Source organism: Manacus vitellinus, unplaced genomic scaffold (assembly GCF_001715985.3).
Source record: "Manacus vitellinus isolate BGI_N305 unplaced genomic scaffold, ASM171598v3 scaffold_15_pilon, whole genome shotgun sequence".
NCBI lineage: Eukaryota > Metazoa > Chordata > Aves > Passeriformes > Pipridae > Manacus > Manacus vitellinus.
The window spans coordinates 9,776,689-9,799,475 of NW_021939122.1; the positions used below are offsets into that span (position 1 = coordinate 9,776,689).

General features: G+C 35.1%; 1 protein-coding gene across 2 annotated transcripts in view; it reads right to left on the bottom strand.

The window, feature by feature from the left end:
- Positions 1-208: 208 nt before the first annotated feature.
- Positions 209-22,787, bottom strand: part of ADGRA1 (adhesion G protein-coupled receptor A1) — a 165,152-nt gene continuing 142,573 nt past the window's right edge. For both annotated transcript variants that reach the window (XM_018069202.2, XM_018069203.2), the window contains 2 exons: positions 7,513-7,608; positions 209-4,368 (listed from right to left, as the gene is read on the bottom strand). In XM_018069202.2, the coding sequence (XP_017924691.1) occupies positions 3,147-4,368; positions 7,513-7,608 (1,318 nt within the window). In that variant the 3' untranslated portion in view covers positions 209-3,146. The remainder of the gene's footprint in view (positions 4,369-7,512; positions 7,609-22,787) is intronic.

The window sequence follows — 22,787 nt, forward strand, 5'->3', positions numbered from 1 at the left end:
TAAAATGAAATTTCTCTTGCTAAGTCTCAGACAGAAAGTGAGCAATAAAATCTGTCTAGTCATTTCTATGTCATCCATTAATCACCAAAACTAAAGCTGACTTTGAAACATGTCACGTGTGTATGTCCATGAGGAATTTACTAGGACAATATATCTCTTATACTCTGGTTATTTCATTGACTTTATTTTTATAGGGAAGAAAATCAGGTAAAGTAGTAATGGCTCACTGACTGTAACTGACCAAAATCCCACAATAAATCAAAACGAGACTTCCAAAGCATTGAAATTATCTCATTTATCTTAAGGGAAAAAAAAAAAGTCAAAAGCACAAAGAGCAGTTTGGTCAAATTTGATGTTACAAAACATTTTTTATATTTATTTAATATCATGTCTCCTACTCTGTAGATATACTGTATATTTTCTGAAAAAATAATATGCAAACAGATTATTGCATAACACATCTCTTCCAATTAGCCCTGAAATATTCACTAAATTACTTTTTAACACAATAAGAAAAGTGTTTTAATATTTTACGTTTAAATTCCAGAGAGTTTTATCACATAAGATATTCTGTGGAAAGCAGCACCTATTTACTTCTTTGTAAGCCATTATGAAGCTCGAATTGGCCTCTCAGACAAAATAACAGAGGTGATTAAAACACAAGCTAAATAAAGAAGCTTACTGAGTGGATTCTTGCAGAGTATTTCACTTTGCTCTGTGTGTGCGTGCGTGTGTGTGTGTGTATGTGTGTGTGTAATATTTTGCATAATGGTCTACAGACCTCCTAGGATTTTGCTATTACATAGTATACATATACATAGTGCTGAGACACAGAGAATGGTATTTCACATTATGTCTATGCTTGTTCAGGGCTCACTGTCTATGTGGAATGAGTAAAAGTAATAGTAAAAGAAAATAATTCTGAAACAGAAAATATTTCATTATGCAAACAAAGAAAAATACTGTATTTTAGATTAGAGACAGTTCAAGCATATACAGCATATACATAATAAAGCTCAGGTGTTGGGGGTTTTTGTTGTATTAACTAAAGAAGCAGTCATGAAACTGTTGAATATTGGCTTAAAACTTGACAACCACCTAGTGCATTCTTCTTGCTCACCTTTTAAAAATACACAATCTGAGATGGATACATTGCACTGCTGGAGTTTACAATATATATTTCAAATTTACAAAAATACAGAAAAACAAGATTTCTTGCACTCAGATACTGAGCATTAACCCTTTGAGTACTAATTCCCACCTGCAACACTGCAGAACACATTCATCTGACTTATATGTGTTTATAACATTCTAACAATTATAACTGTCATCTTTATGTACACTATTAAGAAATGTATTCCTACATATTAAAAACCAAAAAGGTAGAGTCTAATAAACTGCTAATAACAGAAAAATAATGGGCTGAAGTATGTTAAGATTTCTGCCACATATACACAGAGAATCACAGACTGATGATCTCTCAAAAGAATTTTCCATTTCCTCTCTGCAGCAATTACATAAGTCTGTGTTAAGACACCACAGCAAACTTTCTCATGTGGCCATACAGAATTGTGCTTTTTCTCTCATTTCTGGATGCACTGTTCACTTTCCACTGTAGACATTTTTCTCACAGCTCTATGCTCCCATTCACTTTCTGCAATCTATTATTATTCTACACCCTTCCCATTTGTAAGAAGTGGTTTTATTTCATATAGGGATAATTATGATGCAGTTCTGTACTGTGAGTTGATGCTTTGTGTCCAGATGTTCATGGAAACATGAAAAAATTTCTTGCCAAGAGCCTTGTTAATTAGAGAATGGAATGCCCTACAATTCAGCAGAAATCATGAGCATAAAGAACTTCTCTGAAGGTCAAATTTGCATTAAAGGATGAAGACAAGCCGAAATTTGCTAGGGAAGGAAATGGGTTTTCAGAAAGCAAGTGGTGAAATTAATAGATGGACTCTAAGAAGGTGGTTTTTTTAAAAATTACTGAACTTTCTCTTTCCTAACAACTCTGGACTACGTTGATCATGTAACTAAATAGACAATATCATATATACAGTGTCTCTGAACCAGAATAAGATACTTTAAGAAAATAACTGTAGTCCTCAAAGAGTTAATGGTAAAACTGCTCTACCTTAACAGATGTGGAAAGGTTATCATGGAACAGCTTACAGATTTGCTCAAAAGGCATACTTTACAAACAAGTGTAAAACTTGCTGAGACAGTTGCTATTACACCGCACAGTGTCACATACAATGAGTAGTGCATGCTCTGTAAAGACATTAGAGTGGACCCTTATCAAAGCTATCATATAACCTTATACAAAGGATTGTGCCACTTAAACTAGTGCAGAGTGATTTTTTTTCCTGTAGATTCATAATGCTCTAGATTAATATCAATAGGGTTTTTCACAGCCTTGTACAACACTTTTTTTGTTCTTTTTTAACACATGTAACACTAGAAAACAGCAAATGGTATATCCTGACATATGTCATGCAAAATACAACCAATACAGCACCAAAGATGTAATAGAGACATTACCTAGCACTTCTCTCCAACAAGAAAAAGGACAGAACAGAGACTGTACATTACATGACTTTACAGGCCATATGCTACAGAAGATCTTTAGAGGCAGTATCACTTTTGTAGATCTAAAAAGCTGCAATTTTATAAAATCCTGTTTATCACTTCTACCATAGCCACTTCTGATTAAAATCCATGGCACAGTAATAATATTTTGCTACAAAAATAAATAAGCAAAAGTTTAAGATGCTGATATGTTTATAAAAAGTGTCTGAAGATACTACAAAACAAAAGTGAAAACAATGAATGAAAATGATGTGTTTCTAAAGAAATGTTGTTCTGTATAACAAAAGGATATTGCCTCTCATATTCAATTGTCTAAACTTCATTTTCTCGTTATCTTTCGGAATAATTTTATAACTTTCTTTTAAAAATAACTTCACTTTAAAACTGTCACTATCCCTCTTTTTTAGACTCTTATTAAGAAAAAGAAAATAAAAATGAAAAGCTGTACAATTTACTGATGAGCTACACAAATACATAATATTATTTATTTTGGAATAAAAACAAAGATAATGATGGTTTAGGACAAAAAACACATCATGATGGCCCATGAACTACACAGTAGTTTCATTTTTCCAAGGCCCAGTTTTGATATTTCCTGTACTATCTGAGCTGTATATCATGGCTTCATGCACGTTTCCCTTGAGAATTCCATTGTGATTCGTCGTATTAAATGGCAATGACTGTGTCCGTGGGTGCATTTCAAAATGAGCTGGATGGTGCACAGTGTCACTGTCTGGCATTTTAGCACAACTATATATTACAGTACTTGCGTCGCTACTTTCGGGCTGGTTGACAGTAGGATATGGATCACTTTTTGAGCAGCAGGCCCGTCTGTGACCTGACTGGCTATCGTGTGTACTGTGGGGACTGTCTGTATGTGAACTGTGGATGCTGCCATCAATACTCGAAGGGATGTGATAGGCATACTCCCTTTCACCTGCAGACCTATGCCGACTGAAGTAACGTGGCTTAGTTCTGCTTTTCAGACATCTGTGAATGTGCATATTGGGTCTGAAGGTTCCCTCATTGTGGACATGAATGTGAGCTTCATCATCAAGTAGCTGATCACAGTGCATCTTTGCACAACAGGGAGTCACAGGGGAAAGGCAGTTAACGTGGTTTTGAACCGCTTGTAGGTTAGTGAGTTTGCAGTGGCTGGCCGCCGGATGATTAAACACAGCTGATTTGTTGGGACATGGTGATTCCTGAAGACAAGGTGCATGAACTTGAGTGTCACCATTGACATTAACCTTTGGGCGCACGTTAACTTGGACGGAATAGGTGTTTCTTTTGGATGGGCAACAGGACCACCAGCAATGCCATACATCATCTCGCTTTGCACAGTGATGGATCAGGATGAAAAGCCCCAAGGTCACACAGAAGGCTCCATAAAGACAGCTAAATATCATATCCAAGAAATGACCTTGAGATACTGCAAGTGCTCCAAAGGTCCAAGTGGCAGTAAACAGGAACAAAGTGAATGCTGCGGCTCGAAGCTGAGCCTTGAATGAATGCTCATTTTCCAATAAGGAAGAAGAAATCATGGGGCAGGTTGCCTGGGGAACGGACACAGAGTCTGTAATATGACCATGGCCCACATCAGTACTCGGTATTCTCTGTGGATCTTCCGTCTTTTCCTTTAACTCATACTTGCGTTCAGGATGGCGCTTCAGTTGCACGTATGTGCAGAGGAAGTAAACACAGGTGACGAGCACAATGAATGCTACTGGCCCATAGAAAGCACCGAGACTGGGCTCCCACGCCATCCAGCAACTAAAAACAACAAAAAAAAGAGAGTCAAGAACATTTTAGAGCCCACATCAGATGTGATGGACAACTGACTGATGTCTGACTAGTATGACACAACAGTATCTCAGAAGTTCAGATATGCTTGTTGTGGAGAAAAGAGAGTGTGTCTAACATCAATTAAGCTGAGGCATCACTTTCTTATTTTTTAATAGAATAAAATGTCTAGTATAAATTACAGATTATTAAAACTAAAATTTTCCAAGAAATGTAGGTCAGTTTAGACTCTGAAATTGCAGTGAAGTATAAGACCATTTATATAACCCCCTTTTTTTAGTATTAAAAATGTCAGCACTAATACTTTGATTAAAAAGCAAATGAGGCATAGTTTATAGAGTGTGTGAGCAATAGAAATGAACAGATTTCAATGGTTTGTATCAACAAACATTGATATGAATTCTTAAGCCTGAAGATTGTTCTTACAGAATTTTCTTCTTGCCAGAGAACATCCTGAGTACCAAGAGAGGCTGCAAAAAGACTTCCAGTTGGACAGTCACCCCTTTCTGCAGTGAGTGGGCCCAAAAGATATATGCCATTTCTGAATTCTGCACTGTTTCCAAAGTTCCTAGGAGTTAATTTACATCAATCTGAATGTCCTCAGAAAAATTAAGGAACCTGATAGTCTCTTTGTGATACGTTGGTAGCATAATATCATTGTAGCATGACCACAATGGTCTTCTAGGCTTTAAATAATATAACCATAACTGTTCTAGAGCAGCTTAAAGTAGTTCACAGGCCAGTATGAGTCTAACAGGACTGTCTTGAGGATGAAGGACCTGATCAAACACACATGGGGGAAAAAATGCTTCTGGCTGATGAAATCCTAGATGGAAACTGGGAGAACATGGGTCAAAGGGAGAAGATATATTTGCCTAGTTTTGACTCTTCTCTATGATCTGCTTTTAGCCATAGTTACAGATAGGGAACTGAGCTGGCAGTATAGTCTAGTACAGCTGTTATTAGGTTCTTTAAGTATTGCATGGATTTCTGGAAAGAGGAATAAGTTACTTTCCTTATCTCTTGGACCAGGACAGGAAGTAATGGGCTTAAACTGCAGCAAGAAAGTTTAGATCAGATTTTTTGAAAAGTTTCCTAGCTGTTAGGACAATTAGGATAATAAGCTGTTGAAATGAAGTGTGGTCTATCCATTATGGGAGCATTTAAAGCACCTCAGATAAATAACTGTCAGGAGTGGTTTGGATATAGCTAATTTCCCACTGGGTCAGAAAGACAGACCAGGTGATATGTCATTATCCATTCCAGCTCTAAAAGTGACACTGTGTGACACTTCATACTCATTTAGGCATGCGTGATTAGTTGCAGTCCCTTCAATTCCAGTGAGGAAGCTTCTGGTATCACATTCTTGTCAAGCCAGGAATTATCTACAAGTTACTATAAAAAGAGCACAATGACTTTTTCTCCCAGGCTGAGAACTTCTCAGCTAAATAGAGACAGTGCCACTGGGTATTATCACAAGAAACTTCAAAATAATGACTTTGAATTTTTGAAATCTGAAACTTAAACAAAAGTATACATACACGTATTAAGGAACTTAGAAACACTCTGAACAGTACATAATTTGCTGTCAGACAGGCAAATGAAAAGATTCCCTGAAAGATATCTGTGAGAAGTTACCACCTATATTTAATTGGGGAAGCAGAGAACACAAAGCTACATGCATATTTGAAGTACATTTGAATGCTGCATATTTGATGCAAAGTGGAGAATGGAATGCTCCCCAGCGGAACAGTCTCTTGGGATGCTCTTATTTCAAGTGGAATCTCATTGTGGATCATTTAAAAAATCAGTTGTGGATAAAAGTTCAAGTTTGTGCATCTACATTTATTGTACTAATACTATAAAAAATGAGTAAGGCACATAACTCGATATGCTGCCATCGAATTAGAAGCTGTTTTTTCACTCAGTCTTACAACCATCCTTCATCTGTCCCTTGTTTTCTGGACAGACTGGGGTACCAGGTATTGATTTGCTATATTAACATGATTAAAGAAGCAAAACCTCTGTCACTGCACCAAAATGAAAAACATCTCACATTTATGAACATAAATAACAGTCATATAATATACTGTTGATTATAAGGGACTGTTTAATTGGATAAATTTGAAGAACTATATGAATGTGAGTTGGGCCCTAGGCAGAGCAACCAGTTAGCCATGGTATGCACTGATTTCTTACCAGAATCTTAATTTCGATTACCTATAAAAATGGCTTTAAGGAGGCAGATGCTCCCTCACAAACCATTCTCCTTGGTTGCCACTTTTCATGCCCAGAACATAACCAGTTTCAAGTGTGTTTCAATAGATGCTCAAAGCAGTAACTAAGAGTGATGTCCTCCAGAGTCCTAGTGCTGCCAGAGTACCAAAATATCCATTAGTGTGCCAGTCCTTGCCATGCTGATCTGTTACACACAGTATTTAACTTTGCAGTCTAATTAACTTTCTGCTACATTTGCATGGAAAGACTTATTGTAGTTTACTGATATCTCATGCTTCATGCCAAGAATTAATAACAATGTGATGCCTGGAGAGCTTGTGGAGGTCTACTGAACACTAACTAGACATGAGAGGACTATGTCAGGATTGCATGACTTTGTGACTGAAATGTTTCCAGGTGGTGAAAATCCAAAACATTTGGTTTTTAATGGCAGAATGGGGATGGAGAAGGTGGGTTAGAGATTTGTACTTGTCCTTTTTTTCACATAATTGATATAATTTTGCATTAACGGATACCCAAAGGATATCAATTCAAGGTAGATAATGAAATGAAAATATTTAATTAACTAATAGCTCCATTAAGTATGGTATCCATTAGGTATTTTTAATATCCTTTCACTCATTCAGATGTAAATGAAGAGTAATTTTGTAAATGAAAGTGATTGTATTGCCAGTAATGGAGTCAAGTCAGTAGAGGTGAAGTAGCAAGCCCCAGATTAAGACATTGCTCTCTCACAGCTAATATTTATTAAAATTTCATAACAAATATCATCCCAAATTCCCTACCCTTTATGAAGTAGGGTATTTACATTTATTACATTTATTGGCATAAGAAAATGTTTTCCTTAAAAGTTTTATGATAATTGTTTATACTTACTATGGTGCATTGCCTTCAATCCCATAATTATTGATATTGGTTGCTGCTGTAATCCCACATATAATGAAAGGAACTCCACCACTAATCAGGTAAAATCTGTTGAGAGATAATAACCAATATTTTAATTTGCCTGACTTGTAGTCGAATACTGCTTTTTAAATAACTGAAGAATTTCTTGAAGAATTTTGAGAATAAAATATTGCTGAAACATTAAACATGTCCCTAAAACCAGAAAAGCAAAAAATAAAATATTGTCACAATAAACACTGTACTTTATGAAGCAAAGAGCAGAAAGCTTAATATTTAATATTTATATAGACCCACTTTTAACAAACTCTTTATTTGCAACTTTAGTAAAGGTAGTTACTGTTACAGTCATATGAAAATCGAAATGTCTAGTGACAGAACCTACATTCCAAATAAAGTTATTCCACTCACCTAGATATTTATATTTAATATTTATTAAATATGCAAGCATCATAAATTAAAAATATTCAGGCAAAGCTGCTGTATTCACTTTAACATGAAAATGTTCCCAGGGAAATTCAGTGAAATCACAGAAACGTTTTCCTAACTTCCAGATAACAAAAGAAAGGAAGATCAGTTAGTCAAAGAGAAAAGGGGCAGTTCACTTGGCAAAATGTTTTATTTTTTTCTGCATAGGGAACAATCTGAAGAAATCAGGAGGATTAAATATCCCTTTGCATATACCCCAATTACTCTGTCAATGCTCAGCCTTGCAAATGCATTAAAATGTGAAAGCTACTAAGACTTCAGCAAGATCTCATAAATATCCAAGAAAAGTGTTAATCTTTCCATAAAGACTTGCATTATAAGACACATAGTTTCACACTCCTTTAACTGGTTAAATGCCAGTGAGCACTTGGAAGCAGTGGTCATTACAACGTATGATTATCAGGCTACAGTATGTAGCCAGGGGATGTGTCACCGAAGTTGGCATCCTGCATGCCTGTATCCAAATTCAGAAAAATAAATCATCATCACATTTTCCATTTATATAAGCAAAACACAAAATTATGCATGGAGCACAGCACTTCCACCAGTGTGGTCTCTGAGGTGGAGAGCATCAGTCCCCATTCCTACAGCTGGAGGGAATGCTGCTCAGAGGCAAAAGGAAAAATGTTCCATTGCACCTAGAAGCTCAGCTGTTTCTCTGAAGATCCTGACTCATTTCCTAGTTTGATCAATAGTCCTATGTCGGCAGACAAAATTAATTTCTTTTCAAGCCACTTCTTTGGTTTGGAAGACAGTATGCAGGGGAACAGACACTTGCCAGTCAGACCTGTTAGGCTGTCCATCAGGACTAATAGGAACTTGGTAACATGTGGGACACATTCTGATCAGAATCTGGCCACAAGTTTTCCATAGTGCAGTATAAATATTGGGAAATTGCAAGGAAGGATTTTTACAGAAACAGAGCAATAATAAGACTAAATAGACCAGCATTTAAATCAAACACAGAATTCGTTTTAGAATTTCTTAGCCTCTTTTCCCACCTCCTTTTGAAGCAGAATTAGGGGTCAGGCCTCAGAAATTTTCATGCTAACATTTACAGCCAATCTTTGTCTAATGGTCTAAGCTGTAAACAGATCAGAGAAAATCGTCCTCTGCATTCATCAAGAAGCCCTTCAGATTTTATAAATTCAAAGTCATTGAATATATATTTTTTCTTCAACTTGGCTTATTCTGTAGAGCTCAACGAATTCCAATGAACATGCTGCCTCCCTACAAAATCCATTCATTCACTGCAGTTTAATGATTGTACATATCTTTTGACTTGAGTATGTTGAATAAGCTAGCTTAATAGCTTATTATTATTTTTAACACAGACATGTTCAATGGCATTTTTGAAATTCAGGAAATTACTAGGGTAAAGCAATGAGGCATAGAAAAGTTCATCCCAATTTATCTAAGAAACAGTAAGGAGCAGAAAAATAGGAATACAGAAGCAAGTATACGAAACTGCACTTCAAACTCATCTGAAGTGATTACACCATAGAATTTACCTACAATGCAACCTATAATTTCATTTTCTGCAGTGCCACCACTTTTTACAGTGGATATACATTTAAATCAATCCTTATCTAAACTTTCAGACAAGCCAGTATTTGGGTCTTAGATAATCTACTTCATATCTCAGACTTTCAGCAGGCTGCTGAACAGTACAACAGTAGCATCAGATGTTCTGGAAACACTTAGCTACACAGTGCTTCAGAAATGTGGCAAAATCTAGCCAAACTCCTGTCATGGCTCAATGCTAAGGACAAGAAAATACATTCTAGAAATGACAAAAGTTGAAGTCAAATCGTTTCAGTGTACCTGAGGTGCACTGTACTGATATCCACCACAGCACACTGCCTGCCCTATCTCATTGGGGGGAAAACAAAAAGTAAAATAGGAAATAAAAATGACAGTGTATACAAATGATTCTTCAGTGGTGTATTCAGGATTCTTGAAGAGTGAAGGGAAAAAAAAAGCTGTCAAATGGAAGAAAAGTCAGTAAGAGAGGAACGGGATTAAAACAGACCAAATAGAAAATACAATCAAAGATACAGAAGTTAAATTGTAAGAACAGAAGTGCATACTCTAGTCCATTCGTGTGAACATGTGGATACCTTAAACAGTATATAAAAACCAGGCTAGAAAGTCACCAAAGAAAAGAAACATTGATCAAGAAGTTCCATATACATGTTAGTTGTGAGGAAGTACACTCAAAAGTAATAAATTTAGACCAGTCTTTCTAAACACTATTTTCTATGCAATCATTAGTTGTTATCAATTTCTTCTTTTTCACACAGACGAGAAGATTAGGACAAATAATTCTGAAGAAAAAAGCTACAGTAGAATTGATAGGGTATGAATAAAAAGTGACAAAAATGCAGATAATAAATAGGTATGTTTCATACCTCTAGAAAACCTTTTATCTAAGAGAATCAAAAGGCTTTATAACATTAATTAATTTAGCCTTACAGCCCCCTGTGTTCGATAAACATTATTATTCCTGTTGTACAGATGAGAAAACACAGAGAGATTAAGTGTCCAAGACCACACAGAAAATCTGTTTCAGAATGAGAATCCTTAACTCCCATCCTATATTTAAACACAAAGCACCTCTCTATTACTGTAAATGAAGGGACTGGGCAAATCATGTCATCCAGGATTTTGTCTCCAAGCCCAAGAAACACAATTGTCTCTCTGTGAGTTCACAAGCAGGAGGAGGAAGAATGTAATCTTATCTGAAGGATACCCTGATTAGGGTGGTGCCCTCCCAATATTCACTAAGCCTTGCCAGTCTGTTATCCCTACAAAGCTTGTCTGTTATTCCCTGTGCAGCCCTAACTCTAACATTCACTGGTATTTTGTATAGCACTGCCTGGGTATGTACACAGACTAGATTTTCCAGCCCATTCGAGAATGCAAATTATGATACTAAGGCTTCCAGTAATGGAACCCCGTAGGCAGCAATAAGAAGACAGAAGAACCTTGCTCTGACAGATGTGACTGTCGTGACGAAGCTGCTAACACAGAGGGATTGGTTGTAGTCATGATAGCCATGCATGCAAATCTGTAAAGACTGGAAAGCCCCACAGAGAAAATTAAAATTTTATTTCCAGCTAAAATTTTATCTTGACAAGCAGTTAATTTATATAATATTTTAAAATTGTTTTAAAGGGAAAATATAAACTATCTGTGGGATGATCTGGGGCTTTGAAGCAACTCCCAAGCCGTTGCTTCAATAGCCCTTAGAAAGAGGTTTTAAAATTTGTACATTGTTGTTGCTGGCCAACCAGGGATGTCCTGATGATTCCCAGCAGGCTTTCACATCAGCATACATTTATTTACTGAAGCTCATTCTATCACATCTTCACTAATATTGTTATCCAAGCTAATTAGATTAAAGTTAGCCTGGTAGGCCTCAGCATGCTGCACTCGCACCTCTCAGATGCAGTGTAGGCAACACCTACGGTCTGAAAACCAGGCTCTGCAGGCATGTGCAGTAATTTGTGGGGGAGGAATCATATTCACTGAACATTACAGGGAGCCCCTAAGTTTGTGTCACAGCTGCCTGGGACCAGTAAGTACAACATTATTTATTACATGCACTGACATAAGCACAACCCCCCCCCCCAACAGAGCAGCAGACACTGCTTGAGGTGATGTCCCTCTGTTGACATCATGCCTTACTATTTTCCAGCTTCCTTTCGGCAAGAACTCCTCTTGTAAGGCAAACTCTACCACAAAGTACTGGGAGCTACATAGCCAATCTGATAGAAACAGGATAATGTCAGCAAGAACGACTGCAATAGCCCGCAGGCAGCATCCATTCTGATAACTTAACATACACTATATTCTGCTAAGTTTATTTCCATAAATGTTACTCAGTAAGTCAGCATGTAAAAGGACAGTTCTACCCAGTGATGAATTTCTTGCTTGAGTGTCTGGCTATTCTCTAGCCCCAAATTGTTTCCATATTAAGAACCTTGACTGAATTTTTCCAAAAAAGGGACTACCTTGACTTTCTGGGTATAATGCAAGACTGACTGTAAGGGTTTTTTTTCTGCAGAGGTTGGCAAAATGGCAATGTATCAAGAAATGATTTAAAAGCTTCAAATAGTCTTTACTGCAGATATTACTTGATTAATATGTATGTGTATTTAACTGTATTCCTCTCTGCATGCACAAATCTAGAAAAGTGCATGTTATACATATATATATATGAAGACACTGGTGAAGCATTAATTTGTTTTCTGCCCCCTAGTACAAAAAAAAAAGATTTATCAGTTTAGCTGTGCTTATGTCTAGGGCACAGTTCATATAGGAAGAGATGTCAATCTAGTAGCCACTTGCAAAATAAATGCAAAAATAAAAGAGGAATCACAGCAAGATGACTTTCCCCTTCATATTTCCTTAAGCTGGGATTTGATTTTAACATCTTTGTGAAAATAATCCATATAGAAAATGGTCATTAACTTCTGAGCTATCCAGATGCCACAGTTCAAGTACCCGGGAGGCAGGCAGCTAGATAAGGAGCTGCTCGGTAGAAAGCTGAATTTATGAGCCTGATTTTCAAACTATTCTTCCTGAATTTTTCATGCATCACATCATTTCATGATCCTTTTTCCTGGGAATTTTGATAAAATAAAAATATGCCTTTGTAGAATTGATGGGATTTTGAAAATATAATTTTCCTTTAAGAAAAAAAAAACCACGTCGCTTTGAATCCTGTTCCCAGATAGTCTTGAATATATTTACAAATACCATGTTAGTTTTGTTTAATGGTATTACTCAAGAGAAACAGCCTGTATTTCTCCAGTGCTTTTTTCCTGTCTGCAAAATAGGATAAAAACATGGAGAATACAGTAAAAAAATTTAAAAATCTACTAATAATGTTAAAATAAACTTCAATTTTGCAAATCAAATTTTGAAATGTAAATAAAAGCAGAATTAAGGGTTGTGTGAAAACCCTCTTTAGCACCTTTTATGTGGCAATATTGTTATACTCTTTAACTGCCTGTTCACAGTCTACTTCTTTTTTTCCATAGACATTTCACTCATTCAGTACAGAAGAAACAAAAGTCACTGGACAGGTAGTTATTAAATTTTTTTATATATATCCCTCCTTTCTAGATCTTATTGCAACTTAAGAGTTTTGCAAACAGTAATTAATTAATCTTCATAATGTCCTTGTGAGAATATGTATAATCTTTTTCCATTTAGAGGTAGACACTAAACCACAGAAAAAATGAATGAAAAAAACTGATTCAGAAAAGTCTCTGCAGATTTGTTTGCTCAACTTTTGATGTCGAGGGCTCTATTTTACAAAAGTCTGATTTTTTATTAAAATTGGCCACAAGAAAGGAGATTAAATACTCTTCATCTGCCCTTAAAGACTCATAACATGGGAGCCTGGGAGAAAAAGTGAGAGAATATTAGTCAGTGTCAGAAGATGTGAAACCTCACCTACCAAATGGCTTCAAAAACACTTGCTTCTCTCATGTGAGCCCCCTGCACTCCATATTCACACTGAGTTTCTCTGCCTTTCCATCCATCACAGACGATGTCTCAGGCACTGCCAGTTAGGCAGTGGGAGAGTTTAGGCCCTGCTAAGGGAGGAAGACAAGAAGCTGTGCTGAAGCTACTGCTATTCAACTTCCTTGGCTAACACCCTTCATGGCTACTGTAGCCATTATATCTTCTTTGGTATTTTGCAGACGAAAAGGAATTTATAGGCTGATAGTACTGTTGCTGTTTGCTTTACCATGACCCCGCAAGACAGTCTGAGCCAGTAGAGAGGACAGAAAAACAGAAATGAATATGAAAAAAAAAAGATAAAAAAGGAATTCAAGAACTCAAAAAATGTTTAGAGAAAATTTAGAAGGAAGAGAAAGGAGATTAATTTACACAGAAATAACTGTATTGTCTCTCCTGAGCTAGACTAACTTGAAGAGCTATTGTATCTAAGAAGCAAGAGACACCTTGAGGTCTTTTTTTTTCTATTTTATTGGAGAATGCCTTCATCACTGCTGGAAATCAAAGACAGAGATGATTCTTACAGTGTATTCCATGTTGCAGTTTAGCTCTATTGACCTCTATTCCTGGTTATTTTAATGAATAAATAACTGAAATTAGAGTAAGAAGGTATTCATGGTGAATGCACTTCTGGTGGAAAGAAGTAAATATATGTTAAGTATCATGTTCATGAGAAAGAAAATATGAGTATTTCTTAAAAAATCTGTATTTGAAAAGGATTAAGAACAGCAAGATGATCATAGAGAGAAAATTGTTTATGTTAACGCTTGGAGAGAAGTAATAGAAGGAGAAATAATACTCATGCTTTGAGTATTTTCTGTTTGCACAATCATTTTATCCTTAAGGAACACAACAGGCCTTTCAATTCTGTTTCCACAGTTAATTTCTGTTAGTAAAATGGCTGACACCCTTGTTTGGAGGTATTCACTGCTACCTCATTTTTCCAGGCATTTGACTCTTCTGGCTGTTAGCTGAAATTATTTTGCAGTTCCAGCCTACTGAATCAAACACAACTGCTTCACCGAGCATTGCAGTACACCTTTAGAAAGTCAATTACCATGAGAATGTCCTTCTTCCTTTCAAAGGGGAGAAAAGAACCATTAACTATCAACCTTCATCAAGACAAGGAATTCTGATAAGAGCCTATATATGACAGTGGCATTTTATATAACATGAAAGTGAAATGAAAAGTAAAGCATGCAAAGAGAGTGATAATAAGTGCTGTACTCTTATATTGTCACATATTTAACACCCAGTTCACTTTATATTAGTATCAATGTTTTATGACTGTCAGTAGAACCACCCTGAATTTTAAATAGAAAATATGGATTTCTTTGGTTTTACCCAAGGTAATACTTCATTAAGACTGCCAAAGGAAGCAAACGAAATGACTAGCAGGACATATACTTTAATTTGGTTTGACTGTGAAAGTCACTGACAGGGGGTTCTGGTCTTTGTTCTCCTATGACTAAATTTTGAAATAATATTTTTAAAAAGGCATTTATGTCAATCCCACATTTTATTACGGCAGTCACCAACACAACTCCCTGAAACCCCCTGTGTTTTGTTGACTTTGACACTTACTTACTTTGTAGGCAGTATTTTTTTGTCAAGAAGAATGTTTTTTCTTCTGCAGTAATTTTTAAAAATTTTTAAAGAGACCATTCAAGTCCTTGTTTTCTAATTTTTACATTACCTGAAAATACACTATTTTCAGCTTTCACAGAAGAACCTGTGGAGAGTTGATTCAGAGGTTATTTATTCACTATTTGGTGTATTTTTGGGTTTAGGTATAAAGTATATTTGTTGTATTAAAAAAAGATTATGAAGCCTTAATTTTTATTATGAGCTATGTTGCCAAGTTAGAGCTAAATAATTTTAATTGAATAAGATTCACAGGTATTATATGAGTAATACTCTTAGTTTTATTTTCCGTTAAGGTCTTTCACTGTACACACAGAAAATGATTCAGATGATATTAATGACCAAGCAATCAATTAATGAAGATAGGAGATCTACTGGTGGACCCAGATGCCTTCTTCTTAGATTTGCTCAGCTGAGCATTAAGACAGATGCATGCAAACAAAAAGAGAATACAGGAACTTCTGGGAAATATCTCTAGAGAGATCACGCTAACTCTATCTTCTATGTCTTTATAAAGCACTTTCTTACACAGTTTACAAAACAACAGTAAATTTTATCTCTCTGTCTAGATTTGTTCAGCATATCCTATGCATATTCTTAAATGACACCCATGCACCATACTCAAAACAGACTGTCTGTGTATAGATAATATGGAGGTATCTCTATCACCTTTTAAATGTTAAAACTTCGAAGTATTAAAGCATTCTTAGTGTTTCTGAGAATTTGACTAATAAGGTAATAAACACCTCATCTTCAAAATACTGTTAAGGGTTAGGTGCTACTTCCCCAAAATTAAACATTTAGTGTTTCAGGCTTCTGCATCTCTGGGTTTACAATTATGTGCTAATCACAATTTACTTCTGCCTTCCATCTATTTAGGTAATTGGGTTTATTTTCAACTGCACGTATCTAAAATCTAATCACACAGCTATAGCAAGATGTATCCTCAGGCAAAGTGAGAGGACAAACAGTCTGGTTTAAGACATGAAGAAACCACACACTAAATAAAAATAATATAATTTTGATCATTAAATCTTCTTGGTCTACGAGAAGTATTCAGTCACAAGCCCAGAGGAACATTTAAAATTGAAAAGCATTTATGCAGAAGATCCGTGAAAACCACAAAACCCTTTCTGCTGAATCTTTTCAGTAACCAAGCTTTTGTCATCAACAAATCAAACTCTCATTTTTAGAGAAGAGAGAAAACAGTTTCCCAAAAGAAATTTTTTCTGATGCGAAAAGCAGACAAGCAGGTTTTGAATTCCTCTAAAGACCATATTCCATGGTAAAGGAAGGGAAACTGTGTTTTAGTTTGGTTCTCATTTTAAAATATTTTAATTTTTTTAATAGCTCTAGTATTTTCAGGGTTTGCCACAGGTCATGAGTTAAGGAGCTCGCATCCCTTAAAGTTAAGAGAAAGCAGTTCCCTCAAATATCAGACATGATGTTCATTCACACTGAATACTGCTTTCCATCATACAGGAAACCATCTGGAAACACTGTCAGGGAAAGCCAGTGCAAGGCACAGATGTCAAGATCCTAAGATACAACCCCAGTGCCTTAGTGTATCGATCCTAAGGGCACTACATTTTTGCTTTATTTACCAAGACTGCACAATGAAAAATTGAAAATAAAGTATTACGTATAAGGTGCCTGTATAAATGCCTTTTTCTTTTCTTTTTTTTTAATCTACCTTAATATTGTCTTCCTTGACAAATACTTACTGAGAAGAAAGCATCTCAGTCTTTATAAAGGGCAGCAGGTCAGAATTCTTGCCTCAAGAACTGCACTCCACAAAGACTAGAGTGACTGAAAATTCATACACCAGAAATCTAAAATGTAAAACTGCAAAATATAGGTGAGGTAAAAAATCCAAACCATGAAGATGAAACATTTCATTTCTTTTCAACCAGAATTTTTTCTGAATATATATTACATCATCACTTCTAAATCCTGAGTTTATTTTTCTTTTCAGAATAAGAAGACATATCAAAAAAGTTGTGTCCCATGAATGATAATTCAGTTTTACAGCTGGCAACATTTGGAACACGTAACCCTATTTACAACTCAATGAACTCATACAGAAGTAAAACAGCAGAAATCCAAAACCCATTAATTTGATTGTGAATAACTGCTCTCCTTGGTTTGGTAATTTGGTGGTATTCCAACATATTTTAAAGCACATTTTATTACTTCCTGTTGTTTTTCACTCAGGATTCCTTAGTAATGACAGCTTTGTTTTCATGTATTTCAACCTGTAACATATTCCTCAGTTTTGCTATTTGAAAAAAGGGTGCATTCCCTTTTTTTTCATAGCTTAGCTATTTGAAAGACAGCTGCATCTTCTTTTTTTCATAGCTTAGCTATTAGCTAGACCAAGTAATTTTATACCCATGTAGTAATGATAAATGTATTTTGGATATTTTTCAACAACAAGCAACAATCTTTACATATTTGAATACATCACATTTTTTTTTAGGGCATAACAAAGTTCCCTACTTTCTTAATGCTACAGACCTTGACTGCTACAGACACTGACCAAGGTGAACAAAAGACTACTACTCACAACAATACGCCCCGAGGCAAGAGACAATTTAAAGTTTACTTTGGTACAGACAACTATTACACCAAGTGAATCTGCTCCTTAAGGTGATACTCAGTAATGAGGTGCTTGGACTCTCTTCTGTGATGGGGAAGACAGATCTCTTCCCTTGAATTAGACAATTAAGGGTCAGTCATCACATCTGAGTGCTGAGAGCACTGGATACTCAGCATTGCAGTACCAGCACAAATGGTGGTAATTTCCTTATGAGGTAGGGATACTTTCAATTTGCAGGGATGTAAAATCACTTCTGTCATGACTCTGTCTTATTTTCATTTCTGCTTCTGTTTTTTAGAAATTTGTTAAACTTCTGGAAAGCCTGAAAGAGTAAGGACTAAAGAATCAGAGCTCTCATGGACTGTGGCAGAATGAGGTGGCCACTCATGCATTTCTTTTGCTATCCCTTATACTCTCTCATCAATAGTTTAGATATACTGAATACAAGCTAATGGGTATTTCTTGTGTTTATGAACATGATATTTATATATTTTACATTATTATCTAGGAATTTTAACTTTACACTATATACCTCTTATTTTAATGATGTTCTTTTAGACTCGTGGGGTTTTGTTCGTGGGATTTGAGTGATTTTTTGTGTGTTCTATTTCAGGCTAGGTTACAGCCCTCACATTTCATGTTTGTGGTCCATTCAAGACGAAAGCTAAAAGGACACAGAACTAGGATGGGAGGAAGAAGTCCTTGCACATTTTCGAAATTGGACTAGGTGAGATCCTGACCTAACTTTTAAGTTGTATCTGCTTTGAATGAAGAGTTAAACTAGATGACTTACTGATGTTTCTGCCAATCTTATTATTTTTAGGACTCTATGATTACCTTATTATTCACTGTTATCTTTTCTGTCTTCTAAGGGTCCATCCATGCCAGTTGTCAAGGATGAGAGAAGGGCTCTTTAAACCTATTGCTCTTCTAGTATATATCAGCCTGTAAACTGAAACATTGCACTACTCAGAGCAGACTGATTCATAGGTGAGCGAGCATAGCTTGAAAATTCCTAAATTTTCAAATATATTCTGAATATTTTTCAACATAAATATATTTCAAATATTTTCAAATTTCAAATATACATTTTCAAATAAATATCTCCAAAATCACAGTTTTTTTAGAAAAGTACAATGCATTATCAAAATGTAACCGAGATAGGACATGACTGAGCTCAGAAAGAGACCCCACTTCACATCCCTCAACAATGCCTACAGCTGTGACTGCAGCCAGCCGAGAACAGCTGAAACAAAAGGGAAATTTATGCTATGTATAAACCCTATTATTGCATCTGATAAGTTGTGCATCCATTACTTATCTAAATGTTCCCACTGGGTTTGATCAAACTCCATATGAGTGAGATGCTGACTTGCATGATTTTATACTACACAACAGCATTTTCAGAAACCAATCTACCCTATAAGGAACCTTAGAGAAGTTTCATCCTTAGAGTTTGAAAAAAGGAAAAAGCTTACTCTTTCCTTTGTTTTTGTTTGTTGTTTTTCTTTTTTTTTTTTTTTTTTTTTTTGGGGAATTTTTTTTTTTTTTTTTTTTTTTTTTTTTTTTTTTTTTTTTTTTTGTGGAGAAAATATTATATTAAGATTCATGTCATGTTATCCACTTCTTCAACTTCCAATTTTTCATCTTGACAGATATACAGGTAGCCAAGAACTTAGCAAGTAAGTGTTATTAAATCTAACAGGCAGTAGGGAAGCATTAAAATGCTGAAAAAAACTTGGTTACTTTTTAGATGGTTTTAGACTTTTGGCTTCTTTCTGGAACATTTTCTCCTTCATAGTCCATAAAATGTAATTCAATCTCCTAATCTAGAGAGAGAAAAAAAGCATCCTTTTTTAATGCTATGTAAAAAAAGTTGTTATGGATTACCCTGATATTCTCGTAGACAAATTCTATTCAATTAACGACTTGAGTCCACAAAACCATGGAGACTGAGATTTATTGGTAAAAATTCAGGTTGACATTTTCTCCTTAGTTCATCCTATTGAAAAGTAAGAAACAAAGGTACAATTGCATGAGTTCATGAATGTCAACCCCAATTTTCAACTTTAATGTTGAGGTTTTTTGCTGTTGTCGGTCTTAGTCTCACTAAGCTGAGCTATGGAAAATATTTTATATTTGATGATGGCATGACCATTTGTTTTCTTCCTATTGTTTAAAAGTTGACATGCACAAAAATCTATTTTTGGTGATCCCTATCTGAGATTTTAACCAGAAGCAAAAGGAAGGTTTTTCCATCATATATAAAAAGGTCAAAAGGTAAGTTTCTAAAAAAACATAGGGTTTCTTGGAGCACTCAACCAGAAGTGATCATGAAACTTCGAAAGAAAATGATAAGCAAAGATGGAGTTATTTTATAAGCATTAATCAAAAAATATTAATTAAAAGCTAGAAATGACATGTCATTTCCAGAACTTTACTGTGTTTGAGATCTGAAAAGAAATGAACAGCTGTCATTTCCATCTTCACAAAACTATAAGAGCATCTCATTGCTCAGCTTTCCAGCTCAAAAGCTTCCTAGCTTTGCTAGGTAGAATAATTGTTATCGGATTTAGCAATGCCAGAACCTCAGAAAGAAGAGTTCTCTCTAGCTGGAAAACACTCTCTTAAAAGCATGAAAAGGGAATATAGCTAACTGGTTGCTTCTTCATTATCACTAACGGAAGACTAAGAGTTTACAAGTTTAATGTCATTTTCATATGAGACAATAACACAAGTATGATAATCCACTTTAAATAGTCCAAAATACCTTACCTACGAATTATAGCCAGTGTGGGGTAACTATTCTGAAAATAATAGAGGTAGTCATTCTTTATCTTTTTGATTCATGAGAAAGAGTTTTAGATACATCAGTAATTCCAGAAGTCCAATTCCAAAGTGGTATGCATAAATATTTCTTGGAAATGAGGTCTGCCTGTAAAGGTATTTTTTTTCTGGAGATGTCTATAAACTCATCTAATATGAAGAAGTGGCAAGATTGTGTGACTGATCACTCATGACTTTGCAAATACCACAAATTTAGGGATCCTCCATAATCAACCTGCAAAAGCAATGACTTCAAAAGTAAAAGACTAGGCAATAAACTAAAGCAATAAATATATCTGAGCAAATTATCTGCTCAGAGATTTATAGGCATAAATTCGTAGATAATGTTCTTGGTGAATTACCTATAACCACTGATGTGACTGCTTGTAATAAGCCTCACTACCAGTCAAGGTATGTTGGAACAGGGAGCTACTTACTACATTTGATATATTTTCCATAAAAATAATATAGAATATTTGAAGGTAAATCTCTGAAATCTCCAATTTCTTGATATTGCTCATAAATATTGAAAAGTAAACACAAATGGTCTTCAGTAATCATAGATCTTACCTCCTAATCAATAGATAAAACATTACCCAGTTATCTCTCATAACCAATAAATAAATAAGTCAGGTATCTCATGGGCTGAGGTTTTCTTTCACAGAAAATGTGGCCAATGTTCACTTTCAGATAAATTGTTAGAATCTTGAATGATTCTCTAAGTGTAATCCAATATTAATGATATTACCCCTGTGCCTGAGTGAGTACTCAAAAGAGGTATAAAGTTTAATCTGGACATTCTGTTTTGCTAACGTATATTAAATATTATATTTAAATTATTTTAATCTGTATCATTAAAATTCCAGAATATTTACCAAACTTAATTTTAAGTAGCAATAAATAGTATTTTCCATCTATAAACCAAAATCTTCTTATGATTAAATATATGTAACTCCCACTGAAAACCCATTGTGGGTGCATGTGTTTCAGAGCAGAAGCTGGTCTAATTTTTGGTTATGTTTTATATAGTAATGTGGTACCTGAATAAAAATACCTGGGGGATCAGCAGCCCGCTTCTACAAGACTCATAACATTTCCAAACACCGAAGGCATATTTGGAACACATTAGTTTCAAAGTCTCTTCTGTCAGAATTTGCTTACATAATAAAACACAAGAGTTTCTTATGACACCAATGAGGCTGTAGGAATTCAGCAGTAAATAAAGGCTGAAAAATGAAAATACTGCTGGGAAAAATTCTTGGTTTACTAATAACGAATTGTAGGTCAGGGCTGAACATCAGGAGGTCATCTAGTCCACTCAAAAGCTCTGAGTCAGGGTCACATTAAACATCTATCAAGACTGGTTTGCCTTTATCTAATCCATGTTAACAAATTGCTTGTGACAGAGCTTCCACAGCCTCCCAGGTAGCCCATTTTAATTGTCAACTATTCCCATAGTTTAAAATATTTTTCTAATATGAAGCTATTTACCCTTTACTGCAATTTAAGCTTATTTATTGTGTGTTTTTCTTTTTAATGTCTTCTCTTTTGAGTTTTTAATGAATACTAAGTTGAAAAGAAAAAGAACCATCCACACCTCCAGTAATGGTTTTCAATTATCTAGGATGTACAACATCGAGGTGATCAGTGGAAGTTTATGGGTATTTTTCCATGGTCTCTCAATTCAAAATCAAGAGAATAAATTTAATACAGCTCTTCCTCCCAAGACTTTTAAGCCCTCCTTCAAAACAGGCATAAAACAGAGATTATCACACATATTTGACAGGAAGTATGCATAGAATAAACCAGGTCTGAAGCTGAATTTGCAACAGTTACAGTTATATATGCTCCAATATATTTAATGTAATATGCATATCTGTGGATTTCATCAGTTATGTTTGTACAAGGAAAATACTTTCATTTCCTTGAATTTTTCCATTCATTAATAAAGACAATTATTCTGAAACATTAAAATTACATCTTTAAAACTATAATTGCTAATATATATACATATATGCATCAAAAGATATATTTAGTTTTTATTGTTAGTTTATTTTAAGATAATCCATATATTTTTTATTGTTCAGCATTTACTCTTGGAATCTAATAATATCTTCTATTACTTGGAATAGTGGCAATGCGTTGGTAAATGCAA